The 18,608-nt window shown below is 41.7% G+C and overlaps 1 protein-coding gene across 2 annotated transcripts in view; it reads left to right on the forward strand.

Moving 5' to 3' along the window:
- ZZEF1 (zinc finger ZZ-type and EF-hand domain containing 1) overlaps positions 1-18,608 on the forward strand; it is a 375,890-nt gene that overhangs the window by 318,627 nt on the left and 38,655 nt on the right. For both annotated transcript variants that reach the window (XM_073615049.1, XM_073615050.1), the window contains 5 exons: positions 4,488-4,667; positions 7,231-7,331; positions 8,874-9,009; positions 14,408-14,767; positions 16,034-16,177. In XM_073615049.1, coding sequence (XP_073471150.1) covers positions 4,488-4,667; positions 7,231-7,331; positions 8,874-9,009; positions 14,408-14,767; positions 16,034-16,177 — 921 coding nt within the window. The remainder of the gene's footprint in view (positions 1-4,487; positions 4,668-7,230; positions 7,332-8,873; positions 9,010-14,407; positions 14,768-16,033; positions 16,178-18,608) is intronic.

Consider the following 18,608-nt stretch of genomic DNA (forward strand, 5'->3'; position numbering starts at 1 on the left):
ACACGATGATTTTATTTATTTATTTAATATGATTGTGTTTTCTGCCACAACCCACTGGAGAAATTTTGAGATGATCAATTAGTTTACATTGTAATCAGTCAATAAAAAAACACATAAGCAGGGGGCTTCTGGGATTTGGCAAAAGTGGCTAACAAATTCCAGTTTTTTTCCCCTGTCTTCACAAAAGATTTGAGCTTAAAGAAATCTTTCTTTCTGCATTTCTTATAGCCTCAAGTCAATAGAATTACATAGTTATAGTTAGTCAGGTTGAAAAAAGACACAAGTCCATTGCTGGGCCTCCAAACATACCGTTCTGTTTCTCTGTTGGGGTTAGCCAGATACTCCTGTTCTGTCTCGTCCACCAACTGCCTAGCTTTTATTTCCCATGCCCTAGTATTATTCTTTTATGGCTGATACTACTTTTAAACATTGGCCTCTAAAATAGGCCATCAATCTTTGGCAGCTGTTTGGTTTTTTTTTTGGATTTGAATTGGCGGCCCACAACGATCCACCCCGCAGCTTCCCCTGCATCTCTTTCCTTCCTCCTCTGAATGGCCAATCCGATCGTATCTCCTTTCTGCTAATCGGGTGACATGTCTCACGACATGCTTCCTGATTGGCTGGGAGGAGAATCGGTGTTGCTATAGCAAATATTCATTCACTATTGTCACACAACTGGGTGGGCTTCGGGCACAGTGCTCTGTGCCCCGAGCCCACCCTTTTTTGAAGCCTATTAGAGCCTCTTGCTCTAATCATGTGCTTAAAAAAAAATCCTGATTGGAATCCATGCATCCAGCGCCCTGCATGTAGAATGGGGGGGTGGTACTCGTGCGCCCCTAATGGACAGGCCGCCACTGCCTTCAATGTATCCCATGCCCCAATATTATTTTTTATGGCTGATACTATTTTTAACCCTTTCCCTTCCAAGGCCGTACAGACCTATAGAAGTGCCTGCAGGTGGCCAAGTCAGTACGCCGTACGGACCTCCTTTCTCCCTCTCCTAAAAGCTGCATAAGCTTATATCAGAATTATTCAGCAGACTCTGAACAAGACTCTGCTGAACAATTCTATTACTCTGATCAGCGGATTACAACCCGCTGATCAGAGGTATTAACCCCTAATGTGACCACCCCCCCCCCCCCCCCATGCCGCTGCTTTGACTGCTTCCCTGTTCCCTGCCTCTCCACTCCCGCCGCACCCTTCCATCTAAAACTGCCCCCTATCTCCTCTCCTACCCCCTTCACCCCCAGCACTAATTACCCCGCTCCCCACAGCCACCATCATTAGCGAGCATCCCTCCTCTTCCACTCCCCCCGGCTTCAGGTGCAGCATGATGAGGCTAGGGGGATCCAGATTTGTCCCTCCCCCCTCCAGTCAGATCACCCCCCAACTGCTCCCGCACCCCGGATCCATGGCCGCTCTTAGCGGCATCTCTCCTTCCCTTCCTCATTCGTTCAAGTAAAGTGCTGCAGGGAAAAGGGACTATCTTCAGTTTGTTTCTCGGTCTCAAAAAAAGAATGGGGGTCTGTTTAGACTTCTGATATCTAACCAAATTTTTTTTTAAAATGACTATTAAAAAAATGTAAATAAATAAATAGTAAGACCCCCCCAAAAAAAAATACTCATACAAACGTATAAGTCCGACGCCCTGCTGGGGGCCAGCGCCCCTAATAGACCAGACGTTCCTGGTAAGACCCCTTTCACATGGAGCGGACTCTGTCAAGCAGATCCACCTGCTCACTGGGGGATCTGTCTGCTGATCTCCGCTGTGCAGGCGAATGACAGGTGCACGTCCGCTCCGCTGATGCAGAGCGGACATGGGCACAGCTTGCTATTCTCTATGGGACGGTTGGATGGGAAACGGATCACCTGTCCATTTCCATCGGATGCCATCTGATCCGATCAGCTAGTTGAATGGGGAATGGAATCCCCACCATCCATTCGGTTTTAGCAGACTAGATCGGACACAGACGGGTGTAAATGGACACATGTCCATTTACATCAGTCTCTCCATAGAGAACAATGGGTGGTCCGAATGGACTTACCTGAAAAACGGACAGGCAGACTCGATCGGTGTGCTTGTGTGAAAGGGGCCTGAGGCCTTGTTCACACAGGGCATACACAATGTACCTTTTACAGGGATGCACAGGTGTTCCGTGCATCTCTGTGCAGGCAGTCCCATTGATGTTGTTTGGGATGTAGCACCTGCACGAACAGAGCCGTTGTTCCCAATTTTACGACCATGTAGGTCTGCATCCATGTCTCTGAGCTCATACTCTCTGCGTTCAGGGTCATGTACCCACACGCATTTTTTGTGAAAATGGCGATATGATTTTCCACAATTATTGCGGGGCCCAAAAAATCAGTAGCACTTTTTTTCTACATTCTATTCTACAGGTCATGTGCTTTTAGAAAATTTCTAGTTTGAGGGGTCTTTTCAAATTCTAAAAGCTGTAAGTGAAAAATGAAAACCTCCAGATTTTGAGAAATTTTTGGGTACGTTCAATTTTCACCATTTTGCCAAGGGGCGCAATTTAAAATTTACAAATATTTGTCATTAACTCCATACAGCTTTTATATCTAGTAGGGATTTAGCAGGGATTTTGTAAAATTGGCTGTTTTCATCTGCTAATAATGGTTTTAGTGTTTTTTTTTTTTGTTTTTTTTTTGTTTTTGCTAATATATTGGTTTAATAAACATTTGCGCAGATACCGCAGTGTCTAAAAAATCAGTAGCACCTTCTTTTTATTGTAGAGGTCCTATGCTTTCAGAAAATATATGGTTTTGGGAGTCTTTTACAAATTCTGAAAGCTGTAAGGGAAAAATGAAAACCTTCAGATTTTTAGAGAAATTTTGATATTTACGTTTTTTGCGTCTGTTCAATTTTTACCATTTCGCAAAAAGGCACAATTTAAAAGTTACAAATATTTGTTATTTAGTAACTCAATACAGAAATGTGCTTTCAGAAAATATATGGTTTGGGGGGTCTTTCACAAATTCTGAAAGCTATAAGTGAGAAAATAAAAAAGCAAAGGAAGAATTGTAAAAATGGTCTGGCCACCTGAGTGTACAAAATGGAGCGCAGGACCTGGAAGGCAAAATGGTTAAATATTGGCCTCTAAGATAGGCCTTCATTGTATCCCATACAATCAGTGTGGAAGCTGAGTGTCTGTTCTCAATTAAAGCGGCGTTCCACCCAAAAATTGAACTTCCGCTTTAAGGGAAGGTGACCCCCTGACATGCCACGTTTGGCATGTCATTTTTTGGGGGGGGGGGGGGGCTCTTTTTGACGGTGCCGGAAGTTCACCTCTCCCCCATTATCTGAGACACGTCACAGGTCCCAGATGATTGCCCGGCCAGTTACAGCACGCAGCGTGGCACGCACATACGCAGTGCGTACCCGGCTGTGAAGCCACACCCAGGCGCCCACACTGACAATGTGGGCACTGCAGAGAGGAGGGGGAGACAAGCGGGGCTTCGTTCCCCCGCATCGCTGGACCCTGGGACAGGTAAGTGTCAGATTATTAAAAGTCAGCAGCTGCAGTATTTGTAGCTGCTGACTTTTAATTTTTTTTTTTTTTTAGTCGGGTACAGATTAATGTGTACATGAAAAACATGAATATTGAGCCTCCAAGGGGAGACAACAATTCCAAAGATCTATTAGCCCTGTTTCAAGAATGTGATGGACAAATGGAGTTTGCTCTTTTGGGCCCATGGGTTGAAAACGTTTAAATAAATCAAATGTGAAACCCAAAATATTATTGAAAGGCCACCGTAAGGAGCACAGCAAGGCCAGGTCAGCTATAACTGCGCAATAACCAGTGCAAGACCATCAGAAAAGGTAAAACTTCTGCAGCGGCTGTCAGAAGGTTTTATTTGTGAACAGGTCATAACCTTATCATATTAATTATATAGTAATTTGTTCATCTTGACATTTTTAACTGTACAGCTTCACGTTACCTAAAAAGCTATATAGTTTTCAAATGAGGATGCATCTCTCAAAATTATAACTTTTGTCTGCCTTCCTTACAATAGCAGTTATCTAATTCGCATACCCAGTATCCATTACAATCAAATGCTGTATTTCTGTGCTTCTCCACTCAGCTGCATAATGCTGATTGATAGCACAGATCAGAGTGGGAGTCTTTTCAAGTTTGTTAAGCTTCTACTTTTTTTTTTAGTTCAGAGCTTTAATATGCAGAAAAAATGTAGTGATTTGAGCCGTTTTGTTTATTACAATGCTGTAGATAACAGGGATGTGCAGATATCCATCTTGGTCAAATATCTGATGGCTTGTACACAATACTTTGTATTGTACCACACAATTGCTTTTTAGCACAATATTATGTGAAAAGCCCACGCAGGCCATGTTTTTTGGCAGGTTGTGCGTTTTTATGCTGTACTATGGCTATATATTTCCTTTTTTGCTTTTTGTTTTGCTTATGTGAGTTGGATTTGATGACCAAATGTCTTGTTTTCTGGAGTAGATCTTGTCTATAATGCTCTATTCATCCAAGAAAGAGACAAGCCATATTTCTGAAAAAAATGAACCATCTCCTGTGAAGCCAGAACAAGATAAAGATACTGAGTCACCTACAGTTGATGTTGTTCAGAAAAAGCCCAATCCTTTAGAAGGTCTTGATGAAACTACAAAAACGTGTTTTCAGGTAAACTAAGCCAATTATAATTAAAAGCATTAAGAGCTTTTGTTAAGCCTAGTACACACTATCAGGTTTTTTTTTTTTTTAAACTAAAGGCTCAGGTTGAAGCCACTGCACTACTGATCCGATGTTAGTACATCGATCTCCCCTTCTGAGCTATTGTGTTCTGACAGGGGACGCTCCCCGCCAGAACACTCCGGTCAGTGCTCTCAGCCATTGGATGAGAGCGCTGATCAGGAGCCAGTCCGCTGCTGGTTTTCCAGCATGCTCGTCCAACAGAAGCTGGCTGCCATACACATGGACCGAATGTCAGACGTTTTTTATTGAACAGGTCGATGTATACTAGACTTTAGTCAAAGAACTTGCTTCTCTGCCTTTATTTAGATTTCGGCTTGATTTAAGTTAATGCAGCTTTAAAGGAACGTCTTTTACCTTCCCATTGATTTGTATAGGCAGAGAAGCAAAGTTCTTTGGCTAAAGCCTAGTACACACGAGCGGAATGTCGGGTGACATTGGCCGGTTCAATAAAAACTGCACACCCCCCTACCTGCCAGAACACTCTGGTCAGTGCTCTTAGCCATTGGCTGAGAGCACTGATCGGGAGCCAGTCCAGCCAGCCCAAAATGTCATACATACGGGCCCAATGTCGGCCGGTTTTTATTGAACCAGTCGATGTCACTCAACATTCGGCCTGTGTATACTAGGCTTTAGCCAAAGAACTTGCTTCTCTGCCTATACAAATTAATGGGAAAGTGAAAGAAGCTGGATTTAGGTTAATGCGCCTTTAAATTGAGGTCATATGTAGCTCAGAAGAAGGTTGAATGCACCGTCCACTGAATTGTTAATGATCTCAGGAGTGTCTCAAATTTATTTTCAAATTTTCAAACTGTATTTGCCAGTCAACACAGGCACTAGAAAGGGGTATTCCCTGATACCGCACATCTGAGGAACCCTTTAGAAGTGGATTGACACCTGACACGACCAGACCACGCCCTGCTTTTCTTTTTTTTTCTTTTTTTTTTTTCTTTTTTTTTTTTTTTTTTTACCACTGCAGGTGCCAGAATGGGCTTTAGCCCTTGAAGCCTGAGCGGCACACAAAGGTGTCCTTTTATGAAACTGCGCTCCTCTGAGTGCCTGTTTATAAAAGTGTGTAGATCGCTTCTCATGTTGAGTTGAGGAGCGATCTACAAACGCCGGGAACTCCTGAGAACGGCTCCTCTCACTGTAATCTCGTGTGATGTAGCGGGATTACAGTATGAGGAAGCGTAAAATACAAAAGTGTAACACGAATCAGCACACATTATTCCCCAACATATTAATAAAATAATACATTTAAATTCCCCCTACACAATATACATTAACCTAATTATTAAAAAAACATAATTTTTATCAATATTTAAAGATCATACATATGCCCATTTAAATGTGAATGGTGTATAGTAAATGAATGTATTCCACATATTTAATGCAGCTATACACCATTCATATAAATGCAAAATACATTTATAATTAAAAAAATGTTTTATAAAGTATACAAGTATAAATATTAAATTAAAATAAAATATATTTCATAATTGATAAACATAAAAATTGATAAACTGGTGCGATGCGAGAACACTGTAAATCCACTGCGGGTTCCCATGGCTGTACCACTTAAAATGGTTTTAAACTGATTTTATTTTTTATACCTCCAATCAGCAGATTGCGAATGCAATGTCCGGCTCCTGCAGACTCTCAGGATAGTTGTCTACCCGTACCTCTGATACAGGCAGGCAGTTACCTGAGAGCCAGGAAATTCAATGAACTACGAGGACGCTCGCCAGTGCCGTCACAGTTCATTCACAACTACAAACCGTCAGCTGCAATGGAGGTTTTTTTCACAGAAAACTGTGAATGAATGATGCAAATGTGTTGACGAAGTCCTGCACAGCCAAGCTGTTTTCAAATTGTGACAGCGGATGCAGGGAGAGGATCCCCCACCCATTATCACAGTGGGGAATCGGGGGACTGGAGCACATTAACATGTTAACCCTATATACAGGTGTAACATATTACAAAAGGTGAACCTATCCTTTTAATGCATTCTTTGCATTAAAATAAAATGCCTTCCCATACACTTGTTGCAGTCTTTACTATTTAAAATAACTTCATTCATTGAGTAGAGTTGTTCTTGTCAATGGAAATGCTAGAGTAAAGAATGCTCATGACATTCATGACACAGGTGTGGTGATTGTGCATCAGACTAAAAATTCAAGCGTCCCTGGGATCTGTTGTTGTTGAGTCCCCCCTGCTAATGCTTACCATTCTTATAGAATTAGGTCTTGTGTATGTACAGGAGCAGCTATCTATGGGAGAACATCGGAATTTTCTAGGGAGTACTGGAAAAATGTCTACTGTGTTTTCATACTGTGACTCCATATAATTTATCTTTGTATATATATATATATATATATATATATATATATATATATATATATATATATATATATATATATATATATATATATATATATATATATTATATCTTTACATGCTGTGGCTTATGTAAATAATTGTTCATGTTACATAGGTTATTCATGAAGCCCATAATGTACCTTTACACATCCTTCGAGCAATATATGAGATGGAAAAGAAGAGTACAGAATCATTCCTTGAAGACATCCAGAAAAGGTAAAGTATGAAACTGCGCTGCGGGCAAATATAAAAACACCCTTTGGTCCCGTTTTTAAGAAATTTAGATCAAAAGACTGATGGTATAACCACATGAAATGTTTCATTATACTGCACTGTAGGCCAGTTACATGGTTACATTGCACAGTACTGCTGGTCTAAAATATTTTCATCCCCTGCAGATCTTCTAATTATGTTCTGGAAATGCCCTAAATTTGTCTGCTATTGGCATCTGGTAATAGACACCATTATTAGGGCTTTCCAAGTCTAATGATCCCCTGACACATGTACTAGGATATCTAGATGAGGAGAACCATGTCACTGGAAGTTAGAATATCCATTACTCCCCTTCCCATTTGTTTGAGGATTGGTATACATAAGTTAACTTAACCATAAAAGAGCAACAAATCTTTTAACAGTGTATCTTTTAACAGCGGGGTACCCCACACAGTTCCATTAAGCTTTGGGACCTATGGCTGCTAGTCCCTGGCTCCCCTAGCTTTAATGTCACTGCTGATACTTCATTGTTGATACTAACAATAAGGCCTGACATAGGCTGTTCGAATCTCAACCAGGTTCCTGCTGAACCGTGGTCCATGGTTCAAACCGTATATGGTGCACGCTGAATGTACCAAGTTGATCGATCAATCAACCTGAGTACAACCTACCTGCCAGATTTATTTGTGATTACCACGCACAGCTGCTATAGCCGCTAGCAATAATCACTGTCTTCTCCCGACCACCGGGAAAACACAATGTCTCGGCGAGAGGAAACTACCCTGTCAGCACTGTCTGTGTTGATAGGGGAATTGTGCGAAACGTACAATGTGTATGGCCTAGCTAAGTCGCATCACTATTTTTTCGGTGTATACTTTTTAAACTAACCGCATATCGTAGTTCCAGTTTATTTTGTTGCTGTGCACTGTAAAAGGGTATGCTCTCGTGTTGCACTGTCAATTTTACTCAGCTTAGACACTGGTATCATCTCTTTGAATACTTTTGTGGTGTTTCACATAGAGATCCCTTTGCTCACCTCTTCTTTCATCTGGGGGGGGGGGGGGGGGTGTAGAGAGTAGCATTACATATTTTATATATATATATATATATATATATATATATATATATATATATATATATATATATATATATATATATATATATATATATAATATTTCATTATATATTTATTTCATATATGACAACTAGCTTACTATGTGTTTTACATACCTCTCTGGAGTTATTATATGTCTTTGTGTATGTATACGTTGCAACTGAGGATGTCTGATGGTTGCTGCCAGTTTTGTGTTTTTTTTTTTTTTTTCTTGTTTTTAAAAATTTTCAAAATACTATTAAAAATGTATTTGACTAAAAAAAAATAGATTTTCAGCACGGTCTATGAAATCCAACATGTGGCTGCTCGGTGAGGACCAAAATTTGTCTTGTTTGTTAATTTCCATATTATCAGCATCATTTTTTATTTATTTATTTTTTTATCTATGAACTGAAGAATTTTAAGGCTTGTTTTCATTTCTTTTCCTTAAGATTTGATGGGAACACTGCTATGATTGATGAAAAAGTTAAGAAGATGGCACAGAAATGGCAGCCACTGAAGTCTCCAAAATCAGAGGAACGGCTCTTAAATGTGACAGACACCGACATGATTGTTCCACCTTGCCTGGTTAGTTATGACTGCGTTTTTCTTTACATAAGAATAGTATTGAATTCAGCCTTATTTGAAGTGTGTCCACCTAAAAAAAAAAAAAAAAAATTCAGTGCATGAGCACCAAGACAGTGGAAACATACAAAACGACCCCATTTTGGAAAGCAAACACTCCCAAGGTTTTTTCTGGAAGTTTTTGCATTATTCAGGAAAGTATATGAAAATGTGTGTGTGTGTATATATATTCCTTGGGGACGCTGTAACTGGTGTGGCGGTCATTGGGGACGCTGTAACGGGTGTGGCGGTCATTGGGGACGCTGTAACGGGTGTGGCGGTCATTGGGGACGCTGTAACGGGTGTGGCGGTCATTGGGGACGCTGTAACTGGTGTGGCGGTCATTGGGGACGCTGTAACTGGTGTGGCGGTCATTGGGGACGCTGTAACTGGTGTGGCGGTCATTGGGGACGCTGTAACTGGTGTGGCGGTCATTGGGGACGCTGTAACTGGTGTGGCGGTCATTGGGGACGCTGTAACTGGTGTGGCGGTCATTGGGGACGCTGTAACTGATGTGGCGGTCATTGGGGACGCTGTAACTGGTGTGGCGGTCATTGGGGACGCTGTAACTGGTGTGGCGGTCATTGGGGACGCTGTAACTGGTGTGGCGGTCATTGGGGACGCTGTAACTGGTGTGGCGGTCATTGGGGACGCTGTAACTGGTGTGGCGGTCATTGGGGACGCTGTAACTGGTGTGGCGGTCATTGGGGACGCTGTAACTGGTGTGGCGGTCATTGGGGACGCTGTAACTGGTGTGGCGGTCATTGGGGACGCTGTAACTGGTGTGGCGGTCATTGGGGACGCTGTAACTGGTGTGGCGGTCATTGGGGACGCTGTAACTGGTGTGGCGGTCATTGGGGACGCTGTAACTGGTGTGGCGGTCATTGGGGACGCTGTAACTGGTGTGGCGGTCATCGGAGATGCTGAGTGAGTGGGTGATAAGGGACACTGACTAACAGAAGTGGTTTGGCAACATTGTACTGCTGTGGTGATGATTAGAGATAATAGCTGGCTGCACATACATACAGTGATAGAGCAGCCAGCATGATCACCACTACAGAAGTGCGATGTCCACCATAGTGACACTTCATTTGCTCTGGTGACGGTATATTAAAAATAAATATATATAGCATACTGTCACCAGAGCAGTGCAGTGGTGCCATAGTGACACTACTATTTGGCGGGTGGGAATCGGGGATTATCCTTTTTTTTCTGATTGCTAAGCAATCTCTTACACTGTTCAAATATTTACCCTGGTACCATGTGATCAATCAGAGATCTTCACAGTAGTAAACAAGGCATCAAGGGGAAACTTTGTGCAGACGTTGATCAACTCTATATTTTCAGTAAAAATATGATAGTTTTAGGGCACAAATATTTTTAATAGATTTTATAGGCTGATTGTATTACTATCACAGGGAGAATGGAACGTTCACTATTTGATAGTCTATAGAGTGTGACAGGTACTCTTGAGAGGGGATTTCATCAGGGGTCTGTCAGACAGTCCCTGTTCTGCTTTTCCAGGTATGGCCGCTGGGGTTTCATAGCTCTGAAATCAAGTGCTTCAAAGTTTTTCGGTTCAGAGAAGATCTCTTTCTACTCTCCATTCTGAATGCCTCTGCACTGGTCCTGAGCTCACAGAGGAGCAAGGTGAGCCAGAAAATGCAAAGAATGACCGAGGGAGGTTGCAGGCCATGCAGTTTTTTTTTTTGCCAGGTAGTTGCCATACACAGCTTTGCTCACCGTTTGGCACAGACTCTTTACATAGAGCATTGTTTTTCTTGGCTTCCTAGTTTGTTATTGCTTTTTTACACACAAGCTGGAGAGCTAATAGTTATAGAATTGGAGATATGGCTGGAGGGTAAGGATATTGACTGGCAGCGACCAACTTTTCTTTACTTTTATTTTGTCTGTAAAGTGCCTTGGGAAATTGATACTGTTATGCATGTTGGTTAGGGAAAGCGAAGAGGTGCTTTGACAAGCGGCGTAACTTTAATAGAGAGTCGAGAGTAACATTTTTGACTAAATTTAGGAGGCAGTGATGATGTTAAGTTGGGAATACTTTTTGCAACAGCGAGTATAAATACCCATATAATGAATCAATAGATATAGAGGTTTTTCTCTCTAAAGATAATATATAGTGTTTTTATGTGTAATTTATTCAAAGCCTGTAAACCCTAAAAGTGACTTTTTCTTATTTGGCTCCTATAGGTCTGTAAAAGCAGTAGTAAACCGCAAAAAAAATTCACCTGCAAGGCAATGTCATAATGTGCTAGTATGCATCACATATTAGCACATAATGAGTGACTTGCTTTTAAACAAAGCCCTCCAGCGGTGGGCTGTCACCTCTGAGAGGGCTTCCATCTTCACCCGGTCTTCCATCTTCACCCAGTCTTCCTTCTGGGTATACGGCCTCCAGCTGCATGAGTGGCCGGGGGCTCAGGAGCCGCCATTTACAGCACGGTTTGGCATGGTGTGGCGGACCTTCAGATCGCATGCGTCGGTGACGTCACCAGCTGTATACACAGATATCTCCTAAACAGTGCAAGTTTAGGAGATATTCCCAGTACCTACAGGTAAGCCTTATTATAGGCTTACCTGTAGTGATAAAACAGAGTTTACTACAACTTTAAAGTTTTTTGTTTTTTTTTAAAGAATTTTTTTTATCTGTTTGAAATGTGTAAAAAAAAATACCTTTTGCCAAAAATCTTGTGAGCAGAGCAGATATTGTCCTGTGCTCTCTGCCTGTGAACGAGCAGGGGTTATGGAGAAAAGGTGAGGTCTGTGTTCTTTGTAATCCACCAGAAATTAAGTAGACAGGACTGACACCACGTGCTTAGGATTTGAGAGCTTAAAGTAGAACTTTAGGCAAAACTTTTTTTTTCATTTTGGATAGAGTAAAGGAGGGTGATTTTTCCATATGGAGAGGGGAGGGATAGATTTACCTTCACTTCCTATGCCAAAGCCAAAACGGGAAGTGAGAGGAAATCCCTGCACATTAAGAGAGTTCCATGGGGACCCCCAGGCCATCAGAACTAGTGTTCCCATTGGAAGATTTGGGATTTACATTTACTTTCAATGATAATGATAAACATGACAAATGGAGAGGATTAATCTCCCTAATGGGGGCACAGACAGCAGTTTAAACTGACAGTTGTTCTAATCCATTTCCACTCTAGCCAAAACTAAAGAAAAAGTTTTGCCTTTAGTTCTACAGTACTTTAAAAATACAGTGAGGTGAATTTATCAAAATTGGATCAGCCAGAGTCTGGACCAGTTGCGCATGGCAACAAACGAGCTTCTATCTTTCATTTTCAAAGCCTAATTGAGCAAGCTGAAGATAGAAGCTGATTGGATGCCATGCCCAGCTGCTCCAGATTCTGTCTGCTCTAGTGTCATCAGTTCTTGGGTCAAATAGAAAGCTAGGAGCACGCTATATTTTGGGCAAATCAACTCTTTTCTATATTGCAGAGTAATGAAAATCCTAAAATATGCAGAAATGTGCATATATTGCAGAGAGGTAATTTAGGGTTTGAACTAAAAAGGCTTTTTTTTTATTTTTTTTTTTTTGGTCTGGTAAATGGCATATTTAGATTTTTGCATTTTTTTTCTTTAGTTGGAGCTTTAAGTACCGTTTAAGTTTCAGGAACAGGAATTGATGACCCAGCAGTGATCCAAGCACAGAAACCCCAGTGCGAACTTTAAGACCCATTAAATAATGCAAAAGGCATGCAGCTAACCCACAGTGCTCATGGGAATTTTTTTGTCTTAATTGGTAAAACAAACATTGCATAACAATAGTATAAAAGCAAGTTAAAAAAACTTTTTTTTAAAACTAATAAGATATAATTGGCTGAACACCATTAGTTTCCCTTTATGTATACACCCACTGAATTGACTAGCTTCAGGTGATACATAGGGATGAAACAAATCCTCATACATAAAATGTACCTGTTTATCTTCAGCCCTCAGTCTTTGAAAACACATAGATCAGAAGCTTTTCTTTAATCGTACATCACAGGACACAGAGCCATAGTAATTACTTTGTGGGTTATAGTCCACCTTCAGGTGCTGGACACTGGCACACCCTAAAAAAGCAAGTTGCTTCCCTATATAACCCCTCCCATACCGAGAGTTTCTGTTTTTTCGCCAGTGTCTAAATCCCCTTTCACACTGGGGCGGTGGGGGCGTCGGCGGTAAAACAGCGCTATTTTTAGCGCTGTTTTACTGTCGTTTTTGCGGCTGTATTCGGCCGATAGCGGTGCGGTTTTAACCTCCGCTGGCGGCCGAAAAAGGGTTAAACCCACTCGTACAGCGCGGCTATAGCCGCGGTATTACCGCGGTATAGCCACGCTGTCCCATTGATTTCAATGGGAAGGAGCGGTTTAGGAGCGGTGAACACACCGCTCCTTCACCGCTCCAAAGATGCGGCTCGCAGAACTTTTTTTACCGTCCTGCCAGCGCACCGCTTTCACACTGAACAAACAGCGGGGGCTGTTTAGGGGCGGTTTGCAGGCGGTATTTTTAGCGCAATAACGCCTGCAAACCGCCCCAGTGTGAAAGGGGCCTTAGGTGTTGGTCATGAATGAAGATGTGCTGTGCTGAGCTCCACTGGAGCAATCCTTGCTGGGGCTAGCTATGCAGCCGGATCCATTCAAAGTGTCATTTAGGCCGAATTGAATGGTACCCGGGCCTCGTGTCCGAAGAAACGAGGTTTTGCCTGTAAACGCTTCCCTCTTTAGAGAGCTTTTTCTCCACTCCAGCAGACAGAGGAGAGAATCTGTTTGAGAGAGTGAGAGGAGAGTGCTGGGTGTAAGGTGAGACCTGAGTGGGGGAAAATGGCACACCCTCCTCTACAGTCTCCTAGGGAAATATGCACAGTTGAGGCCATCAATCTCCACCTGTGTGTTAGAGAAGGAGTGCCTCCCAGGATTATGTGGTGTTGGGAAAACCTGTCAGACATGACTAATACAGATAGCAGAGGGAAGGCAGAGGCGACAGAAATTATACTTGGTGCTTTGGATTGAGGCAAGTACATACTATAGAGTGATATGCTCTAATTCTTTTTCATATCAGAAATTTACAACCACTTTAAGCGATGTACAGATGTAGATGTATCCAGTGTAACTGAAAGACTGCACACTGCCTGTCTCAACCAATTAAATATTTAAATAGATAATTGTATAGGTATTTTAATATTTGTATGCATGAAGAATATAAAGCTTTATCTAGGATTAAAGAAGTTATTTTACAGTGGAACAATGTGTAAAAAGCATTGCTTCCCACACCTACAATTTAAAGCACCTACACATTTCTAAAATGGGAAAGATTCTTGTGATGCCTGAAACTATTTTTCTTGCAGATGAAACCTGTTCCGTGTGATAAAGCTACAGAGGAGTCCAATCCTGTCAATCAAAAACTTATTGTAACAAATGAGAGTGACCTTCAAGTTGCCTATGCTAAACAAAAACGAACAAAAAGCTCGATACTTCTCCGTAAAGAGCTTGATTCTCGTGGCAAGATAGCGGCACGAGATTACCTGTACCATGTGAATGAGGCCACAGCTGTTGTGTATGCCCGCCATGTACTTGCTTCCTTGTTGGCTGAATGGCCTGATGGTGTTCCACTGAAAGAAGACATCCTGGAATTAAGTGGACCTGCGCATATCACATATATTTTAAATATGCTAATGCATCTGGAAGAAAAACAGTTGTGGGAAAAGGTAAGGTGGTTTATAAATGTTCCTTTATTATATTTTCTTATATTATACATTTATCTGTATTTTTCCACAGAAAATTGTGACTTTTTCGTAAACCTTTGGCCCATGTCACACAAGCAGTTTTGTAGAAGCGATCTGTAGCTCAATTGCGAAGTGATTGGCACTTTGCAGAGTTTAATAATAGCCACAGAGTCGCCAGCGTCAGGAGCTCCTCATATTATCTAACACAGCTGATGATTGTCATAGCACTTCATAGTTATAGATAGTGCAATAGATGGGTAATCACTGAATCCATAAGGCAAAGCAAGTTTATCTCAGCAACAATAATCATCGGGGCATAAGCAGCACTCGGAAGGCAGCTCCTAGGAAATGTGAAGGGATCTCTTCAACAATCAAAACAAACCGAGAACACCACTCTGTGTGCAGCATGACACACTAACAACTCACCTATAGGAAGTAAAGATGCGCTTGTCACACCCTCCAAAAGTCTGGCTGGTGAAAGCAGGGGTAGGCAACCTCGACCCTCCAGCTGTGGTAAAACTTCAAAAGTCCCATGAGACATTGCATGACCCTGACAATCACAGGCATGACTCGCAGAGGCATGATGGGATTTGTAGTTTCACCACAGCTGGAGTGCTGAGGTTGCCTACCCCTGACTTTAAAGGGTATGTAATCCCCAACAATGAACTTTTCTTATTTTGTCATATTTTGATTTGTTAAATAAACCATTGGAATAGTTTTGTTATATGGGTTTGATAAGTGAAAAAAATACCTGTTACTCTTGCCAGAAATATTGTCATCTGATAATTTAACATGTGCTCTGTGTGCTTTTATAGCTGTTACTTTGATATCTCTATGATCTACAGAACCCCTTCGGGGGGGGGGGGGTGTTTTAGTCCTGTCCTACACTTCATAGTTAGAGTAAGAACATTTTGTCACCCTGAGACAGGCAGTGTGTTATTGGCAGGATTATCGGATGAAAATAAGGAAAAAAGTTTGAATACTATTATTATATTGCATCTACAACATATAAGGAATGGTAATATATTACACTTTTGTTCTTGGGGTTAGAAATTTTTTTAGACAGTGTAGCTCTACAGTTCACAGAGGATTGTTTCTTGTATTATACAATGTATTATACAATGTGTAGTCTTTATGCATAGACTTTACAAAACTGAATTGTTTGTGTCTGGATCCAGTAGGTGAATTAAAGGTTGTGTATTATTTCTAGAAGAGACTTTACTAACACAAGTTATGGTTGTTTTGTAGATTTTACAGAAGGTGTTGGGAGGCTGTAGTGGAGTTATGCTTGGAACAGTAGCAGTTACTGCCTGTCAGTTTATGGAGGAACCAGGAACAGCAGTACAAGTGCGGGAATCTAAACATCCTTACAACAACAACACAATCTTTGAGGTAATGCAATTCATCATAATTTACTAAAATTAATTGTGAAACCCTTTTTTTCCTGAAGTATTCCTGTACTCAGGCCTTGTTTATACAGACGTACTAAAGTGTACACCGACGCAAGGTCTGTGTTTGCGAAAGCTGCATGTCACGATCAGTATATCTAGAGATATAGACAACTGAATTTATTTCCAATTCTTAACTTTTCTTGTAGAATTAATTCTTGGCTTTGCCAGTCCTGTGGCATTCTGTTGGTCAACTCATGTTTCATAAGGGCATCCCATTAAATTGAATGGGCTGCTTAATGAACCAAAACCGTGCGTGTGCTATTTTTTGTAATGCAGCGTAGTACAACACACCTTAGCAATGCACACCCATCAGAATGGCACGGCATCACACCAATGTATGTTCATGCTAATCCTAAAACTATATGATGAGAACCCAATTAAATAAAGGTGTTAGTATTATACTTGTTCGTTCATTCAAAGAAACATTTCCAAAGTTGCATATTTGTGTGTTCCAAAAGTTTGTGAACGTCTAGGATTCCCAAGTTATTTGAAGGGGAAGATAAGAGCCTGATTTGACTCCAGGATTTCTCTAAGAATCCCATGTTACCATCTAGGGAACTAAAGGGCATCTCTTACTTTATCTAATTGCAGTCTTTGTGCGTTCACCACCAGAAAAAAACGGAACAATGATGGTGGTGATGCATCGTAAAGAAGTTTCCTTTTTTGATGTTCAATGGATTGGTGAACTAGATCGGGCAGTTACTTGTTTGTATAGGAAGCCATTGGCGGGCAGGAGCCTTTTGCAAGCCGAAGCTAGTCATTCTTGGCATACCATAAGACCCCTTTCACACTGAGGTGTTTTTCAGGCGCTAAAGGGCTAAAAATAGTGTCTGTAAAGCGCCTGAAAAACGCCTACCCTAACCCCCCAACGTGAAAGCCCAAGTGCTTTCAGACTGGGGCTGTGTGCTGGCAGGACGTTAAAAAAAAGTCCTACAAGCAGCATCTTTGGGTGGTGGAGGAGCGGTGTATACACCACTCCTCCACCGCCCCTGCCCATTGAAATCAATGGGCACTATTGCAAAACGATTCGGCAGCGGCGCTACATGTGCGCTATTAACCCTTTGGCCGCTATCAGGGGCTAAAAGAGTTCTGCTAGCAGCTGAAAAGGGCCGCAAAAACTAGTGGCGCTTTACCGCTTACGCAGCCGCGCTAGTAATGTAAAAGGGCTCTAAAAGAAATTCCTGTAGGGTCTTGCTTACATCTGTGTCGGATTTGTAGTATGATAAAAGATTTTGAACAGGAGGCTTCCTCGCTTTATCAGTGCTTCCTGGAAAGAGGCTACCCAAGATGGGTTTTGAATAAAATATATATATATATATATATATATATATATATATATATATATATATATAATATATATATATACACACACACACACACACACACACACACACACACACACACACACACACACACACACGGGACGGAAAGTATTCAGACCCCCTTAAATTTTAAATTTTCCACTCTGTTATATTGCAGCCATTTGCTAAAATCATTTAAGTTAATTTTTTTCCTCATTAATGTACACACAGCACCCCATATTGACAGAAAAACACAGAATTGTTGACATTTTTGCAGATTTATAAAAAAAAAAGTGAAATATCACATGGTCCTAAGTATTCAGACCCTTTGCTCAGTATTTAGTAGAAGCACCCTTTTGATCTAATACAGCCATGAGTCTTTTTGGGAAAGATGCAACAAGTTTTTCACACCTGGATTTGGGGATCCTCTGCCATTCCTCCTTGCAGATCCTCTCCAGTTCTGTCAGGTTGGATGGTAAATGTTGGTGGACAGCCATTTTTAGGTCTCTCCAGAGATGCTCAATTGGGTTTGTCAGGGCTCTGGCTGGGCCATTCAAGAACAGTCACGGAGTTGTTGTGAAGCCACTCCTTCGTTATTTTAGCTGTGTGCTTAGGGTCATTGTCTTGTTGGAAGGTAAACCTTCGGCCCAGTCTGAGGTCCTGAGCACTCTGGAGAAGGTTTTCGTCCAGGATATCCCTGTACTTGGCCGCATTCATCTTTCCCTCGATTGCAACCAGTCGTCCTGTCCCTGCAGCTAAAAAAACACCCCCACAGCATGATGCTGCCACCACCATGCTTCACTGTTGGGACTGTATTGGACAGGCGTTGAGCAGTGCCTGGTTTTCTCTACACATACCGCTTAGAATTAAGGCCAAAAAGTTCTTTCTTGGTCTCATCAGACCAGAGAATCTTATTTCTCACCATTTTGGAGTCCTTCAGGTGTTCTTTAGCGAACTCCATGCGGGCTTTCATGTGTCTTGCACTGAGGAGAGGCTTCCGTCGGGCCACTCTGCCATAATGCCCCGACTGGAGGAGTGCTGCAGCGATGGTTGACTTTCTACAACTTTCTC

This window comes from Aquarana catesbeiana, linkage group LG02, assembly GCF_042186555.1.
Source record: "Aquarana catesbeiana isolate 2022-GZ linkage group LG02, ASM4218655v1, whole genome shotgun sequence".
In the NCBI taxonomy this organism is placed as follows: Eukaryota; Metazoa; Chordata; class Amphibia; order Anura; family Ranidae; genus Aquarana; species Aquarana catesbeiana.